The sequence below is a fragment of the Syzygium oleosum genome, unplaced genomic scaffold (genome assembly GCF_021117445.2).
Source record: "Syzygium oleosum isolate NSW1041296 unplaced genomic scaffold, Sole_v2.1 Sole_v2.06, whole genome shotgun sequence".
Classification (NCBI taxonomy): Eukaryota; Viridiplantae; Streptophyta; class Magnoliopsida; order Myrtales; family Myrtaceae; genus Syzygium; species Syzygium oleosum.
The window spans coordinates 7,407,906-7,425,147 of NW_026607490.1; the positions used below are offsets into that span (position 1 = coordinate 7,407,906).

Below are 17,242 nucleotides of genomic sequence, written 5' to 3' on the forward strand. Positions count from 1 at the left end.
CAAATTTAACATTTTCTCGAATTTTTCAATCAATTGTCTTTAATTTCCATAACACTCTAATTCATTTGAAAAACTTCTTCTCCTTGACCACTAATCTCTTAAAGTTTGTCGAACACAATATACAATGGAGGCGCAAATTTTTGGCAATCTCCCAGCAAAACAAATCAATCGCTGAGAAATTCCCGAATTTGTCCCATCTTTTTCTGCGACGAAACTAATTTACGCACTAAATGGTCGGTCCAGCCGATTGAATCGAGCCCGAAGAGGACCCTCCGCCACCGTCGGCAGCCACTGTAGGTGAGATCCTATTGAAATCCCACCTCTCCGAGTTGGCCGCCCGGTCAAGCCGGTCCGGCCTCCTGAACTACCTCCCTGGGCTGCTCCCTTCGCCTTCGCCTCCACATCGGTACCCTCACCTCGAGCAACCTTCCAGGGGCAGGACCAGCACGGGCCAGTCCATCAATTGCTTCCACACCTTGGTGGGCAGCCTCAAGGTGAAACGCTCGGTGTCCTTGCTCGGTCGACCTAGCGAGTGCCCGGTTGAGTGCGAACGAGGAAACCTCCGGATCCTGCCTGAGCCACCTGTTCGGTTGGGATCATTGAAGCTGCCGCTCTCCTTCTTGTCCCACAAATCTGGTGGCTAGTTCGCTCTCGGCCTCCTTCTTGCGGGCTCCTCTTTGGTGTGCTGCTATCGGGCAGAGCTGCCTGCCTCGACCATCACCTTGACCTACAGCGGCTCGGTGCCTAACTTGGCGAGTTAACTTGTTGAGCCGTCGGCCAGCTGTGACGTGAGGTCGGCGCAGCGGATGGGGCAAGTGGTGTGGGAGGCGGGCCACTTGCCGATGCAGTTGGGGGGGAACACGTGCTCGCACTTGGGGATCAAACGGAGTGTCCGTGAAGTCATTCAGACATACGGCGCACTCCAGCTACGCCTCGCCGATCTTGTGCCCCTTCACGGTGGAGTAGGTGACGCTCGGAGAGGTCTTGATGATGGCGGGGTCTGATGTAGTTAGCAAGGATCACCTAGAGGGGGGGTGAATAGGTGATCTTAAACAACCTTGATCAATTTAAGCGGAAATGATTGACCACAATTGAGTCTGAATAAAATTTAGATTTAAAACAGTTTAAATAGATAGTGTTCTTGATGTGCAGTATGCAAAGTAAGAGATAAGGGATAGAAAAACTACACACAAGTTTATATTGGTTCGGCTTATAGCAAGCCTACGTCTACTCTCCCACGCTGACAGCCTACCGGCTGGATTTCACTATGTAATCAAGAGGAATTACAGCTTCTGAGTGACAACACTCTTGTGTATGATAGGACTCTCTATCTCACACAATCACTCTTACAAAGTGTCCCTCAAGATCTTAATGTTTAGCTCAAGAAAGACAAGAGAAAGGATCGGAGTATGCTCAGACTTTGGACTTGTTGATTCTGGATTTCGTGTGTTCCTTCTGCTCCTCGTAGATTTCCTTTTATACTCCCCTACTACCAAACTAGCCATTGGACAGTCTTCAGAGGATGATCTTCCAATCTTCATCTTGGATAGATTTGTATAAAATGGATTGAGTAGCCGTTAGTTGACAAAATCTGAATCCCGCTGATTTTGGTCGCCCATACAATCAGAATCTTGGTTTCTATAAGTAGAGTTTTATCCGCTGTAATGCATACTTGTCGTAATGTTTGATTGTCAATCAATTAGACTGAGATTGAGTCAATCAAAACCTTCCTTTTGTGAAATCCATGTCAGATCACTAGCTTTTGTAATTTCTTCTGAATGAGTTTTGCTTCTGTGTCTGAAAAACTTCAGCATCTGAGAAATTTCAGCGTCTGCGTCTGCATAATTACTACGTCTAAAGAATTTCTAATTCAGAACTTGAGTCAGTGTAGGTCTTCAGTAGAATCTGAATATTTCATAATTAGAGTCTGAATGACTTTTATGATAAAGTCTGAATATCTTATGTCTGAGTTTGAACTTTTAGTTCTGAAAACTTGTAAAGTCTGATATTTCCTTCTGAACTTCCAGAATATATTAACCCGGAATGGAATGCATGTCAGATAAACATAGAGAGTTTTGTCAACTTCAAAATTCATTAGAAGTTTTCCTCAACAGGGTCGAGGCCGCAAGGGGCGCGGAGGCGGTGCCCCTCATGGCGGAGGGGCGACCGGTGTGGTATTCGGGAGGCACCGAACCATATATTACGACATATACTGCATAAATGAAGATGAAGAGGAAGCTGATGAACAAGAAGCCGATGATGGTGGAGGCGGCGGGATGCTGACAGAGCTGAAGTCCAGGTTGTTGTCGTTCAGCGGAGGAGAGCCGGCATCGGAAGGAGGAGGGGTTGGGAGAGTGAAATCATGACAGTGGAGAATGAAATCACGAAAGTGGAGGATAACGTAGAGGAGTTGAAAGAAGAAGAGGATGGCAAAAATGATCACGACGGAGTAGATGAGGACGACGAAGCCGGAGAGGATAAAGTTGCCGAAGGCCAGGAGGATGGGTATCGGGGTCCCAAGCCCGCCCTCAATGGACCCAGGTCCGGCCTCGATGGATTTATGCGCAAACGTTTTGTCCCGGCCTTTATGGGCACGGGCCCAGCCTTGATGGACCTAGCCTAGGCATTGGAGCGTTGTGAACTAGTGTCGGAATTTCCGTGTTCAAACTTAAAGTTTCGGGTTTAAGTGCTAATACATAGTCATATTTTGAAAAATATTTTTCGACTTTTTCAAAGAAGAAATCACCTTCCTGAATTTAAGCATAGTTTTTTGGTTAATCGAAAAAATATTTTCCGTTAACTCATTTTTCAAAACGAATCAAACATTGAAAAATGAAGAAAATTTTTCGCGAAACGATCAGAGTCTAAAGGAAGAAATCAGGGTGCTGCACATAAATAAACAAGATTGGGTCTCACGTGGAAGCACCTCAATTCAACGCTAAGTGGTTGAAGCATTTGTCTTGTCATTTGTCTTCATCCCAATAAATGCACGATAGACCTCAATATCTGTCTGGGCATAAAAGGGTGAAATGGAAGAGAGCAGGTGTTAGCCCTTAGAAGAGCTCTTCTTTATTTATTCATAGAGCTCTCCCGAGATTTGTGTAATTTGTTGAGTAATATCGAGAGGCTAAATACACTGAAGATATTAAGTGTAATCTCGGATTGGGAACATTCGAGCATGTAAACAATTATAATAATATAATTTTTGATTGAATAGCTAATTATTTGTGACCAATTCTCCTTGTGAATATATGATTCATCATTCAGAGCGAACCATGTAAATTTGTTATATCCCTTTATTGTTCTTCGTTATATTTCTTTATCGATTTTTATAACTCCCGATTTAATTGTAAAGTCCTGATTCTCTTTCGTTGCTTCACTAGTTGCAATATGTAAAAAGTAAAATCCTGTACATTACACAAATATCGTAAGGTGTGCATTTGGTGAAAAAAAAATCCAAAAATCATTAAAAGAAACTCTCTCAAAAGGACATGATGTCAAATTACTCAATTCTTCGACTGAGCAGTGGATTATTTATGACTGGTTCTTCCCGTGGATGTACGTTTCGACATTCAAATCGAACCACATAAGTTTTCTATGTCCTTTGATTATTTCTCATTTTATTTATCTGTCGATTTCTATGCAATTTCAATCCTCTTCTGCCGCATCACCAATTGCAACGTGTGAAAAAAAAAATTCTCCTTAACCGAGATGGAATGTTAAGATGGCATTCATTCTCGACAAATTAGTTTTTTTCTTTCCGAAGTCGCTAGTTAGAAGTTTTGGTATTTTTCGCGTTTCAAGTGAAATTTGGCCCAATTTATCGACTTGCAATTTAGTAGCTTCTATGTTATTCATGTTGCGGATTAGGATCATATAATCTGATATGCTCGAAGTTTATAATCAATTTTAAATGCGAGCAAGGGATGCCCTCGGAGCTGTTGCTTAAAAGATTTGATCATATTTGGGCCTTTTACTATCTAAATCCCAAGATTTACGACAAATATAAGAGATTTGATCATATCTGCTTTGAAACACCCGACTTAAATAGATGGGCAAAATTCGAACAAGCAAATAGATGCAACTTCCTGCTATATGTATCCTTACACTAGTAAATTTTATCATTGCACGGTAGCATCTTAATAAGGTAATAAAAAAAAATTATGGATCCTATCATTTTTGCTAACCAAATCAAGAGCAGTGAAATTCCCTAAATTGTGCATCTTGATGTAACTAACTTGTGCACTAAATGGCCGGTCGAGCCTGTTGAACCGAACCCTGAGAGGGCCCTCCGCCACCATCGGCCGCCACTCTAGGCGAGGTACTATTGAAATCCCACCTCTCCAACTTGGCCGCCCAGTCGAGGCGGTCCGGCCTCCTGGAGTGCCTCCCTAGGCTGCTCCCTTCGCCTTCGCATCGATATCCTCGCCTCGAGCAACCTTCCAGGGGCAGGACCGGCCCGGGCCGGTCCATCAATTGCTTCCTCACCTCGGCGGGCAGCCTCAGGGTGAAACACTCCATGTCCTCGCCCGGTCGGACTAGCGAGTGCCAGGTCGAGTGCGAACGGGGAAACCTCCGGATCCTGCCTGAGCCACCTGTTCGGTTGGGATTACTGAAGCTGCCGCTCTCGTTCTTGTCCCATGGATCCGGCGGCTGGATTCGCTCCGGTCGTCCTTCTTGCCGGCTCCTCTCTGCTGCGCCGCCGTCGGGCGAAGCCGCCTCGACCTTCACCTCGAACCGCGGCGGCTCAGTGCCTGACTTGACGAGTTGACTTGCCAAGTCGCCAGCCGGCCGCGACGCGAGGTCGGCACGGCAGACGGGGCAGGTGGTGTGGGAGGCGAGCCACTTGCGGATGCAGTTGGGGTGGAATGCGTGGTCTCACTTGGGGATCAGGCGGAGCATGTCGTCGTCCCCGAAGTCAGTCAGGCACACGGCGCACTCCAGCGACGCCTCGCCGATCTTGTGCCCCTTCACGGCGGAGTACACGACGGTCGGGAATGTCTCGATGACGGCGGGGTCGAGGCCGCGAGGGGCGCCGAGGCGGCGGAGCGTGACGTCGGGGTCGAGGAGCACCGGAGGATCTATTACGGCAAAGAGGTACAAGCAATAGAAGAGGGAGAAGATGACGCCATAGAAGGCGAGGGCAATGCGAGTGAGGACGCTGGCGTAGCCCTGGGTGGCGGAGGAGGAGGATTCGTCGTCGCTCCAGGCGGCAGCCGCCAGTTGGAGGGCGGCGGCATGCGGATGGGTTGGGAGGAGGAAAAAACCGACGACAAGGTAGGCCACGAGAAGGAGAGAAAAGAAGACGAGGACAGCGAGCGCGACCATGGGGACGACGAAGACGACGAGGAGGCTGAAGATGCCGAAGGCCGGGGCCGAGGAGGAGAAGCATCCGTAGCTCGGCGAAGCCGATGCCGGCTGGGTGGCGGCGGACCTCCGCCATGTTGACGGTGGATGTGCGACCGGAGGCATGAGTGAAAGCGAGAGAGAAAGACGGAAACTTGCAGAGTTTGTTCGGCTTTTTCAGCGTGCTGACATCTCGATCTTCCTTTGCCCTATCTATACCCTAAAAACTCTCATCCGATATCAAATATTCCTTTTAACTTTTGGTTCAATCCTAATTCCATCCTAATTTTTTTTTATCTCATAAGAAAAGAAGCATCAACTTTAGAAGTGTAGTCTCACTTCTACCCTGCACTTTTTTGTCTCATAAAAAACACAACTTTTACTTGAACCTTATATCCGATGGCCCTTAGTGACGTGGCATTTTCGCATCATTTCTCTAATTTTTCCTCAAGTATAAATCCAAGAAGATGTATTATGGAGATGAATTTCATCGTCAACTCGAGCAATTAGATTAGACATTCTTCAATCGCTCTTTACTTTTATGAGAGTTTTCCTTGCCATTTTCGAGCTTGGGGATCTTCAATAAGATTCTGCAATCTTCTTCCTAAATAAGGATATGCTGGCCCATCCAGATGCTGTACATGCTCATCTTAGGCAGAGTACCTTATCAAGTTTTCATTCTCGAAGATCAAGGTTCCATGATTTCGTATTTGGTAAGATAAATAAACGGCAAAGAAATTGCTCTTCGCCGCGGTACGACAAGAGAACAAATTGCTGACAACGTGATCAGGAACTCACTCGATTTAGTGAGAATAACAAGGATCAAGAACATGTACATGCAAGAAAAATTGGCCACGCCTGCATAAGCGAAAAGATACAATTCACAAGGCTGTCGAATTAATGAAAAGAAGCATGAGCCAAAAGAAAGAGAATGCTCCATGTCATTGTTCAGATCCAGTCCTATCAAAGCTAATAGGAGACAGAAGTGAGAGAATATTACCCTGGAAGACTCGAACAAAAGCCATGTGGAATAATGCAGAAGTCTCAGATGGCATATCTCATTTTTCCCCTGCCTTTGAAGAGGGCAAAACTTTCATAAGATCAAATCTTTCATTACATTTTGGGATGCAGTTTAACAGAACGTCTTACAAATTCTGACATCAAATCGATCAGCTTCTACGATATGCTCAGAGCTGCAACATAATCAACATAATTTACAAAGAAACTGGACATAAGAACCCTTGTTGAAACATCGCAACCTATACACATATGAAACATTAGGATGAGAGGTTCCAGTAACTTATACAGCGTAGAAATAGCTAGGAAATGAAAATCTCCACCTCATGACCACCCCTCTCAGATCAACATAACGGAATTTCGGCAAAAGAAAAGTAACAGATAATATGCAAGCACCTGGTCAGGGAACAAAAAGAACGTGCACATACTTCCAGTAGCTAGGAAATGAAAATCTCCTCCTCATGACCACCCCTCTCAGATCAACATAACGGAATTTCGGCAAAAGAAAAGTAACAGATAATATGCAAGCACCTGGTCAGGGAACAAAAGGAACGTGCACATACTTCCAGTAGCATGAAGCAGGGACCCAAATGCGTTTACAAATGGTTCCTCATGTTCAAGGCTTTAATCTGCCCCAAAACATAAATCTGTCAACAGCTTTTCTCGGCATCTGTGTCTTGGCCAGTACTTGGTTAGCCTCCCCTCCCATCTGGTGGTTTAGCGTTTCCTTTACCAATTTTATCAGCATATTTTGCAAAAGCAGCAGAAAAAGCCAACTTAACAGTCAATTTGCTCTTTTTTCTGGCGCTTGCTCGTCTGTGCAGCATCATCTACAATTTCCTGGTCTTCAATTATTGAACCACTGCACAGGAGCTTCTGGAGCTGCAGCAGCAATGTTTGGAACCACTCGCTTGAATGGTTCGTGAAAAGTATTCATACGAGCGCCTTACCTACTTCAAAAGCATAAATGGACAGACTGAAATAGAAGTCTTCATTAGAAATATAGTATAAGTATAACCATTCAAGCATCCATGATATGAGAAAGAGACCGAAAAAATGGAAATCCGTTTGAGGTTTATAACCTGCAACAAAAGGAAAGTCTTCAACTGCATTTATTTGAAATCAAAAAAGTCAATTACGAAGATCTCCATAGCAGAACACAAGGCATACCCCAAATGTAGAACCAAGGGCGACAACATCTGTCTTATTGACATGTCGAACTGCTGTTAGAGCATGAGTCAGCTAGAGGAAAAAGAAAGATTTCAGCTTCAACAAATGCGAACTTAAAAAACATAGTGTAGGTTCTCCCTAATGTCTAGAGCAATTGTCTCTGAAGAATAAGATGGACTTAATAACAGCAAAAAAAGGAAATTGGATTTCTAAAAGGGACAAATCCTCGATAATGTCGAATACCCTTGATAAGTAGTCTGTATCCATTTGCACTTGAATGATGTCTGCAGGCTTGTTTTCATTGACTTTTATAGTCTCCAAGTAGCGGCCACACACTTCCAAGCTTGGTAAAAGAAAAACAAGAAAGATATTCTCAAAGACCAAAACGAAGCTGTTCCTAGTTGTGAATGATGAAACAAAATCTACTGCAGATTCATTTAAAGAATTTTCTCCTGGACCACAGACACGTCCAAGAAAAATCAGTACCTCCAACCACACGAGTGTGCAGTCATAGAACAGAGCTGTTTTTGTCACTTCAAGAAGAGGCTTGACTACATCCTCCTGAAACCGACAGAGGTTACAATTTATAAACTTATACTTCTGGTAAAGAAAAATTCATAGCATCACTTCAATGGCTTTAAAGTTTCCTCCTAAAACAACACGGAGTTTGAAGTTCTTCTGTAGTTCCGTCATTCGATAGTATAGGTAATCTGGATGCAGCAGATAATAACGAGGCTGCAAAAGCAATATTGACTAATGAGATATGGACACAACTTCGAATACGAAACTCACAGCTTATGTGGTGATAATCCGCTTCAATACGTGTTTAATTAGCAGATCGCATGCAATATCAGAAGTCATCAGGACCATCAGAGATCCACACTCCCGGCTCAATTGCTTCTACAAACCTCTCCTCGCCACTATAGTTGTTGATTTCTGCCATTGGACATCCATGTTTCAGAAAATAAAATTAAGCAACACCAACAGAAAGGATGTTCATATAAAAGAAATGGCTCTAGTGATTGATTTCACAATGATCAACAATATGCATTTTTTCCAATATGCGGCGAACTTTTTGTACATCCTCATCAAATAAGACGATTTTCACAGAAGCTGGGTGACCAAACACATGAACAAGAAAAAACTAATTTGGCAACTTAGAAAGGGAGAAAAACTCAACCTCAAAAATAGAGCACATGAGTTTTGCCCAAGTAAGAAGCCACAAACAATGTCAGCAGAAGCCCACCGCACATTCCTGATATGATTGAGCAAGGGATTCCCCTTCTGCACATTCCTGATAAGATTGTGTAATCTGTTGAGTAATCACGCGAGGCTAAACACTGTGGGAGCATTGGGTGTAATTTAAGGTCGGGAAAACACTCGAGCGTGTGTGCGATTGTAATTGTGTAATTCTCTGATTGAGCAGTTGATTATTTATAGTCGATTCTACCTGTGGACTTAGGATCCGATATTCGGACCGCACTAGGTAAATTTCTTGTGTCCCTTTATTGTTCCCCGTTTTATTTCTCTGTCGATTTCTATAGCTTCCGATTTAATTGTAAAGTCCCGATTCGCTTCTGTTGGGTCACAAATTGCAACATGTGAAAAGTAAAATCATGTACAATACACAAATATCATAAGGTGTGCATTTGGTGAAAAAAGAATCCAAAAATCATTAAAAAATTCTAAAAAAAATACACGCTATCCAATTACTTAATTATTCAATTGAGTAGTGGATTATTTGTGATCGATTCTCTCTGTGGATGTAAGTTTTGATATTTGGATTGAACCATGTAAATTTTTTTATATCCTATTATTATTCCTCGTTTTACTGTCGATTGCTATAACTCTCGATTTAATTGCAAAGTTATCATCCTCTTTCGCTGCGTCAATTATTGCAAAATTTGAAAAGTAAAATCATGTACAATACAGAACTATCCCAAGGTGTGCATCTCAAGAAAAAAAAAATCTAAAAACCTTTAAAAGATTCTGTCGAAAGGACACGCTATCCAATTAGTATTCAATCCTCCTTGATCGAGATGGAAGGCGAAGATGGCATTGATTTCAGCTGGACTTTTTGGAATTTCCAAAAGAAGGAATGATGTTGCAAAACAGCAGCACGCTTTTAATCTGATTAATTCTCGACAAATTAGCTTTTTTTCTTTCCAGAGTTGCTACCATTAGAAATTGATACTTTTCGTATTCCAAGTAGACTTTGGTCCAATTTGTCAACTTGCAATTTAGTAGCTTCCATGTTATTTGGGGTACGAAGTAGGATCATATAATGTGATATTGGATGAAGTTTTTATCTTATCGGCGCAACTGATCTTGTGACTGTTTCCTGATTGCAGACCTTCCTTGTCGAGAAGTTGAAAGGCATAACGAGCCAGAGGTTGAGCTAAAGCATGTCTACATCTCCATGATTGGCGATCGGCCAATTTTCAGTATGTCTTAACTCGGAAGTAAAGATATTCTTATGTGCACAGCTTGATTCAATCGAACAGATCGTTGGTATTACCTGTTGGAAATTTCCTATAATATGGGCTTACATTAATTAATTGATTTTCTATTGTAAATACTCGAGTTAATGGATATTCCAATATATGTGTTGTACCCTTTAGTGATCTTATTGAATTGGGTTTCGGCATCTATAAATAACAGGCCTAGTTGAGCAGCAAAGTGTAGGCAATTGTGTTTAACTGAAACCCGTGATGAGAGGGGCCCAGTTAACGTACTAATGATTAGGGTTTGCTAGGTCCCCTCTCTAGCCTATAAAAGGGTAGGTTATACCTATCGGTCGCTTTATCCCATTGAAAGCCGCTATATCGAAATAGGCCAAAGAGAGGAAGATCGGCATTCCAGTAGAACGTTGATCTATTTCTTTTCTTAGAGAATAACAATGGTTCAAACAGGTACGCTTTAATTTCGCTGTGTATATTATTATTATTTTATTTTTATGGTGTTCTACATTCATATATGGATCTGATTGTTCTTTAAGAATTAGTGTATATATATTGAGAAATTCTTTACATGTGGTATCAGAGCTTGGTCATATATGATTGTAGAATCCATAAAATTAATAAAAATCGTATTTTTACTCGAATATTCAACCAGTTCTTGATTACTTCCGATTCTAGGGTTCATGTTTTTTGAATGAATCCTAAGATTTCGATTTTCTTTCGATTGAATGTCGCTATCTACATGTTTCTGAACATCTTGGTTGCATAAAGCTGAGATCTGATTATCTAAAATAGCTTCGTTCATGTGTGGCTAATAATTTGTCCTCCTGCGTGAATAGATTGTGGTTTTTTGGACCGCTATAAACAGCGGAGAGGGTGTTGTTTCGGATCTTGTTAGGTTATTCGATAGATGTTTTCAACGAATAATTGATATAGAACAGATGGCGCTTAAGATTTACGATCGCCGGTAATTAGGGAAATTTCACTTCTTCTTTTTTTAGGTTAAATAGCTCGGATTGAGCTCAAATTCGGTCGGTTGAAGCAAAACGGCCTTCTGATTCAAACTCACTGCCTTTGGCCGCAAACTATGATGATTTTCGGCATTTCAAGGTCGTTTGGATGGGTTTTCGGGCAATTTTCTGATTTAGGCAATTTCTGGGCATGAATTGATTTGCATTCTCTTAGAATAGATTAGATATGTTATCTTTAGTAATTCTACTCCCTAAAGGAGTCCTCCATATTATATTAGATGTCCGCCTTGTAATTGCCACGTTATTGTTAAATGCAATACGATCCTTAGAAGCACATGTCGTAAAGTGCTTCATATTGTCTAATGGAATTGTGGGCATTGTTTGAATGGAACTTTTGCAGTTCCTTATTGATAAGAATTAGTATATACAATCACCTACTCAAAGGGGATGATTTTTTTTTTTTTGAAAGTTATGTGTAATTTCCCTCTATATTGATATAATGGAAATGTATAATTTAAAGGATTTGTCCGCCCAAAGGGGATGGGTCCTTGACAATTATGTGTAATTCTCCTTGTTGTTGTAATCTTCATGCTATGGAAAATAGTGGTGCATTATATACTCTGCCCAAAGGGGAGTTTATAGTGTGCTAATTATTTTGTTGAATTGTTTATTGCTCATAATTGATCTTATTGCATTGTATGTGGCTCAAACAGTTACTTTTGCTGTAAACAACAATAATGCTACCGTCGAAATGTTAACTGGATCGAACTTCAAGAGATGGAAACAAGACATAGAGTTTGTTTTGGGAATTGTGGATATGGACTTAGCTCTGCGTGAGGATGAACCTACCAAGCCCAATGATCAAAGCACTGCAGATCAAAAGGCTCATTATGCTAAGTGGGAAAAATCCAACCGACTAAGCCTCATTGCTATGAAGAGGTCCATTGCCGAGCATCTCATTAGTGGTTTGCCAGAAAAAGCAAATGCAAGAGAGTTTCTTGCAGCAGTGGGAGCAAGATATGCAGTTTCAGCCAAAGCTGAGACTGGGAATTTGCTGAGTGAGTTAACTAGTATGAAATATGATGCTGCTATGGGTGTTAGAGAATTTATATTGAGGATGGTGCATATTCAATCCAAGCTTAAGGCCCATAATATTGTCCTTTCGAAGATTATGTTGTGCATCATGCCTTAAATATTCTCTCACGATTTCAATGATTAAAAATGCTTATAGCACTCAGAATGAGACTTGGAGTGTTAATACTTTGATTACTAAATGTGTGGCTGAGGAAGAAAAGTTAAAGAAGGAGAAGAATGAATCTGCCCACTTGATTACTAATGCCAAGTTGAGTTCCTTTAGAGGAAAATGGAAGCCTAAAGGGTCGAATGCTTATGCCCCTAAGAAAGATCAAGGCTTCAAGAAAATTGGCAATAATGGGAAACATGGAGATAAGAATTTTAAGTGTTTTCACTACAAGAAGTAGGGTCACAAGAGAGCTGATTGCTATAAGTTCAAAGCTTGGCTAAAAGCAAAGAAAGAAAGTAGCCAAGATGAGTTGTTGGTTTGTTCTGAATCAAATATGGTTGATGTTCCTTTGGATTCTTGGTGGATTGATTCTGGTGCTACTGTACATGTGACTACTACCTTACAGGGTCTCACAAATATAAGGAATCCAAGTCTGAGGTAGTCGAAGCTTAAAGTTGGAAATAATATCGGCGTTGATGTGGAGCATATAGGGACAGTAGTTTTGAATTTAGACTCTGGATTTCAGCTAGTTCTGAATAATGTCTTTTATGTTTCTGGATTTAGGAGGAACTTGATATCTCTTTCTTTGCTTGACAAGGCTGGATATTGCCTTTATTTTGCAAATAATAGAGTGGATTTGTTTTATGACTCTAAAATTATTGGGAATTGCATTCTGTTTGATGGATTATATCGATTATCTGTATCTCCCGATAGACCATATTGTTACTTCAACGTTGAGAATAATGTGGCTAAAAGATCCTTGATCAAGGAGAAATCTTCTTTGCTATGGCACAAATGATTAGGGCATATCTCCAAAGAAAGGGTAAATCGGCTTATCAAAGCTGATATCCTTCCTCCTCTTGACTCAAATGATACTGAGATTTGTATTGATTGTGTGAGGGGAAAGTTGACTAAAGTCAAGAAGAAAGGCGCTACTCGTAGTCAAAATCTGTTAGAGATAATTCATACAGATATTAGTGGGCCATATTCAACCACCTTGTGTGGAAATAAGTATTTCATCACCTTTATTGATGATTTCTCCCGTTATTGCTATGTTTACTTGATTAGGGAGAAGGCTGATGCTCTTGACATGTTGAAAGTATTTCGCACTGAAGTTGAGAAACAATTGGGAAAGATAATCAAGATTGTAAGATCTGATCGTGGTGGTGAATATTATGGGCGATATACTGAGACTGGACAGCAAATGGGACCATTCGCTAAATATTTACAGGACTGTGGTATCGTCGCTCAGTATACAATGCCTGGGAGCCTTGAACAGAATGGTGTAGCTGAGCGGCGAAACCGCACACTCATGGAGATGAAACGAAGTATGATGAGCAGATCTAATATGCCTGAATACTTATGGGGTGAGGCAATTAAAACAGCAGCTTATATATTGAATCGTGTACCCAGTAAATCAGTGTCGAAAACACCTTTTGAGTTATGGACGGAGAGAAAACCAAGCTTGAACCACTTTCGAGTTTGGGGGTGTCCTGCAGAGGTGAAAATTTATGATCCTTCGCTGAAGAAGACTAAACCCAGGACTACTAGGTGTTACTTTATTGGATACCCTAATCATTCTAAGGGGTATAGGTTCTATTGTCCTACTCGTGGCACTAGAATTGTGAGTCTCAGACTGTTAAATTCCTGGAGTTGGATGTTGCTGAAGAGAGTTCCTCTCAATCCTTTCAAAGGGAGGAACCAAACAATACAGTCTCTATTTCATTGCCCATTTTGAATGATGACTCCGTGCGAGAGATTTGCAGAGCGGAAACCCAGCAAGAAATAGATATTGGAAATATGACGATAGACCTTTCTGTTACGGAATAAACTCCCCAGATGAATGATCCAACTCCAGAAGTGCATGTGCGAAGATCACAACGACAAAGAAGACCGACGCTTTTGAATGATTATCATGTCTATCTTGGAGAAACTAATTTTGACATTGGACATACAGTTGATCCGGTGACCTTCAAAGAAGCTCTTGATAGTGATCAGGCAGATAAATGGTTAGGAGCGATGAAGAATGAGATGACTTCCATGTCAAATAATCAAGTATGGGAACTCGTTGATCTACCTGATGGGCACAAACCGATTAGCTGCAAATGGGTATTTAAAACCAAGAAAGACAATAAAGGTAACATAGAGAGATTCAAGGCAAGATTGGTTGTGAAGGGATTCACACAGAGAGAAGGCATTGATTACACTGAAACCTTTTCTCCCGTGTCCACTAAAGACTCTTTTCGAATAATTATGGCATTGGTGGCTCATTTTGATTTAGAGCTTCATCAGATGGATGTCAAAACAGCTTTTCTAAATGGAGATTTGGATGAAGAAGTATATATGCAGCAACCTGAGGGGTTTAAAGAAGCTGGAAAGGAGCATATGGTGTGCAACCTTCGAAGGTCTATATATGGTCTCAAACAAGCATCACGTCAGTGGTACTTGAAGTTTGACAGAGTTGTGAGATCGTTTGGCTTTGAAGAAAACAAATTTGATCAATGCATCTACATGAAAGTAAGTGGGAGTAAATATATTTTCTTAATACTTTATGTAGATGACATTTTGATTGCTAGTAGAGATGTTGATCTGTTGCATGACACAAAAGGTTTTCTATCTTCAAAGTTTGATATGAAAGATCTTGGGGAAGCCTCTTATGTTTTAGGCATTGAGATTCATCGTGATAGATCTAAGAAGGTTCTGGGATTATCTCAGAAAAGTTATATAGACCGCGTTTTGAAAAGATTCAATATGCACACCTGCAAGGTTGGTGAAGTTCCTGTTGTGAAAGGAGATAAATTAAGCATAGAACAGTGCCCCAAAAATGATGTTGAAAAAGAAGCAATGAAGAATATTCCATATGCTAGTGCAGTTGGCAGTCTTATGTATGCACAAGTATGTACCAGACCTGATATTGCTTTTGCAGTGAATACTCTTGGGAGATATCTATCGAATCCAGGTCATGAACATTGGGTTGCAGCTAAGAAAGTAATGAGATATCTGCAGCGAACAAAAGAATTTATGCTTGTGTATAGCAGAGTAGAGGATCTAAAGGTGATTGGATATTCAGATGCGGATTTTGCTGGTTGTTCAGATGACAGAAAATCGACTTCTAGATATATTTTCATGATGGCTGGAGGTGCTATTTCTTGGAAGAGCACAAAGCAAACCTTAATTACGAACTCTACAATGTATGCTGAGTTTGTAGCTTGTTATGGTGCTTCAACTCAGGCTGTTTGGCTCAAAAATTTGATCTCAGAATTGTGGGTTGTGGACTCTATTACAAGACCGATGGTCATCTATTGTGACAACACCGCAACCGTGTTTTATTCTAAGAATGACAAAATCAGCAATGCGTCTAAACACATGGAGATAAAATATTATACTGTTAAGGACTTGGTCAGAAAGGGAGCTGTTGTGATCGAGAATATTATAACTGAGTCCATGTTGTCTGATCCTCTAACAAAAGCTTTACAACCCATTCTGTTTAAAAAACATGTAAACAATATGGGTGTTTTAGATTCTTTTGATTCCTTTTGTTAGTGGGAGTTTTGCATAGTTTGTTTATCTGGATATTGTGATTATATGCAAACTGATAATGCCTTTTATGATCTTTATTAAAGCATTTACTTTTGATTTTCATCATTATTTTTGCTATGTCGACTGAGAGATGGAAATATAAAACAGTATCTTTAAACATATTTTAGTTTAAAGATGACTGGATGTCACTAATTTTGAGATCTCATGTTGAATTGTGACATAGTTGTGCAATTTCATGTTGTTTAGAAATTGTACTAAGGCAATTTCATATTGTTTAGAAATTGTGGTGATGCAGTTTCATGTCGTTGAGAAATTGTGTTGAGGACCGATAAGGAATAGTGCATGTTTGATCACATGTTGGCACTATTTCTTACTACACCACTAGGCCTATGATCCATGAACACTTTGACCACCATAGTCCTCTATTGAGGTTATAAAGGATTGGGTTGGTTTTGAGATGCCATTATTGGAATATTATTATTATTATTATTATTATTATTATTATTATTATTATTATTATTATTATTATTATTTATTTTATTTTTTAAATCGTGGCCACATAAAACAAAATTTTAGTTATTAACTGAGAGTGTCATTTTCGAAATAAAATCATTCTAAAAAAAAAAGAGGTTAATTAATGTAGCCCAAGTGGGGGAATGTTGGAAATTTCCTATAATATGGGCTTACATTAATTAATTGATTTTCTATTTTAAATACTCGGGTTAATGGATATTCCAATATATGTGTTGTACCCTTTAGTGATCTTATTGAATTGGGTTTCGGCATCTATAAATAACAGGCCTAGTTGAGCAGCAAAGTGTAGGCAATTGTGTTTAACTGAAGCCCGTGATGGGAGGGGCCCAGTTAACGCACTAACGATTAGAGTTTGCTAGGTCCCCTCTCTAGCCTATAAAAGGGTAGGTTATACCTATCGGTCGCTTTATCCCATTGAAAGCTGCTATATCGAAATAGGCCAAAGAGAAGAAGATCAGCATTCCAGTAGAACGTTGATCTATTTCTTTTCTTAGAGAATAACAATGGTTCAAATAGGTACGCTTTAATTTCGCTGTGTGTATTATTATTATTTTATTTTTATGGTGTTCTACATTCATATATGGATCTGATTGTTCTTTAAGAATTAGTGTATATATATTGAGAAATTCTTTACATTACCTCCATGGAAAGATATGATTGATGCTACAGGCCGCAGTATTCAATTCATCGAGCTTGATAAATACCCTCCCTTGCTATAGAGCTACCAATGTATTCTTAATACTTACTAGTTGCTAATAGATGTCTCATGCTGAAGAGTTTATGCCATCTTTGTATTCTGCAGGACTAGTCTCGAACTCCTGTTAAAACCGGTAAAAAGCATTTTTCAGTGAGATCTCATTGCCGCGTAAACAAACTTCGTTTTTCCCTCCTTCCCTTCGTCGTTAGGAAGTTTCGTGCTATTGTTTAGGCTAAATACTCAGGCTTTATGATTGATTGCCTTG

At 40.5% G+C, this 17,242-nt stretch overlaps 1 protein-coding gene across 1 annotated transcript; it reads right to left on the minus strand.

Moving 5' to 3' along the window:
* Positions 1 to 412: 412 nt before the first annotated feature.
* Positions 413 to 5,472, minus strand: LOC115685959 (E3 ubiquitin-protein ligase ATL9-like). Its single transcript, XM_056312710.1, has 3 exons — positions 4,882 to 5,472; positions 4,278 to 4,845; positions 413 to 582 (listed from the first exon to the last, which is right to left on the minus strand). Exons 1-3 carry the CDS (start codon positions 5,470 to 5,472, stop codon positions 413 to 415), a joined length of 1,329 nt encoding a protein of 442 aa, XP_056168685.1.
* Between the last annotated feature and the right edge of the window lie 11,770 nt (positions 5,473 to 17,242).

Bases quoted from the DNA above. Each gene is read 5' to 3' on its own strand.
- LOC115685959 (XM_056312710.1), bottom strand. From the start codon at position 5,472: ATGCCTCCGGTCGCACATCCACCGTCAACATGGCGGAGGTCCGCCGCC. The intron at 4,846-4,881 runs TGAGACCACGCA...TGCATCCGCAAG, and splicing joins TGCTCCGCCTGATCCCCAAG to TGGCTCGCCTCCCACACCAC. The intron at 583-4,277 runs GTTCGGTTCAAC...CCAACCGAACAG, and splicing joins TGGCGGAGGGCCCTCTCAGG to GTGGCTCAGGCAGGATCCGG.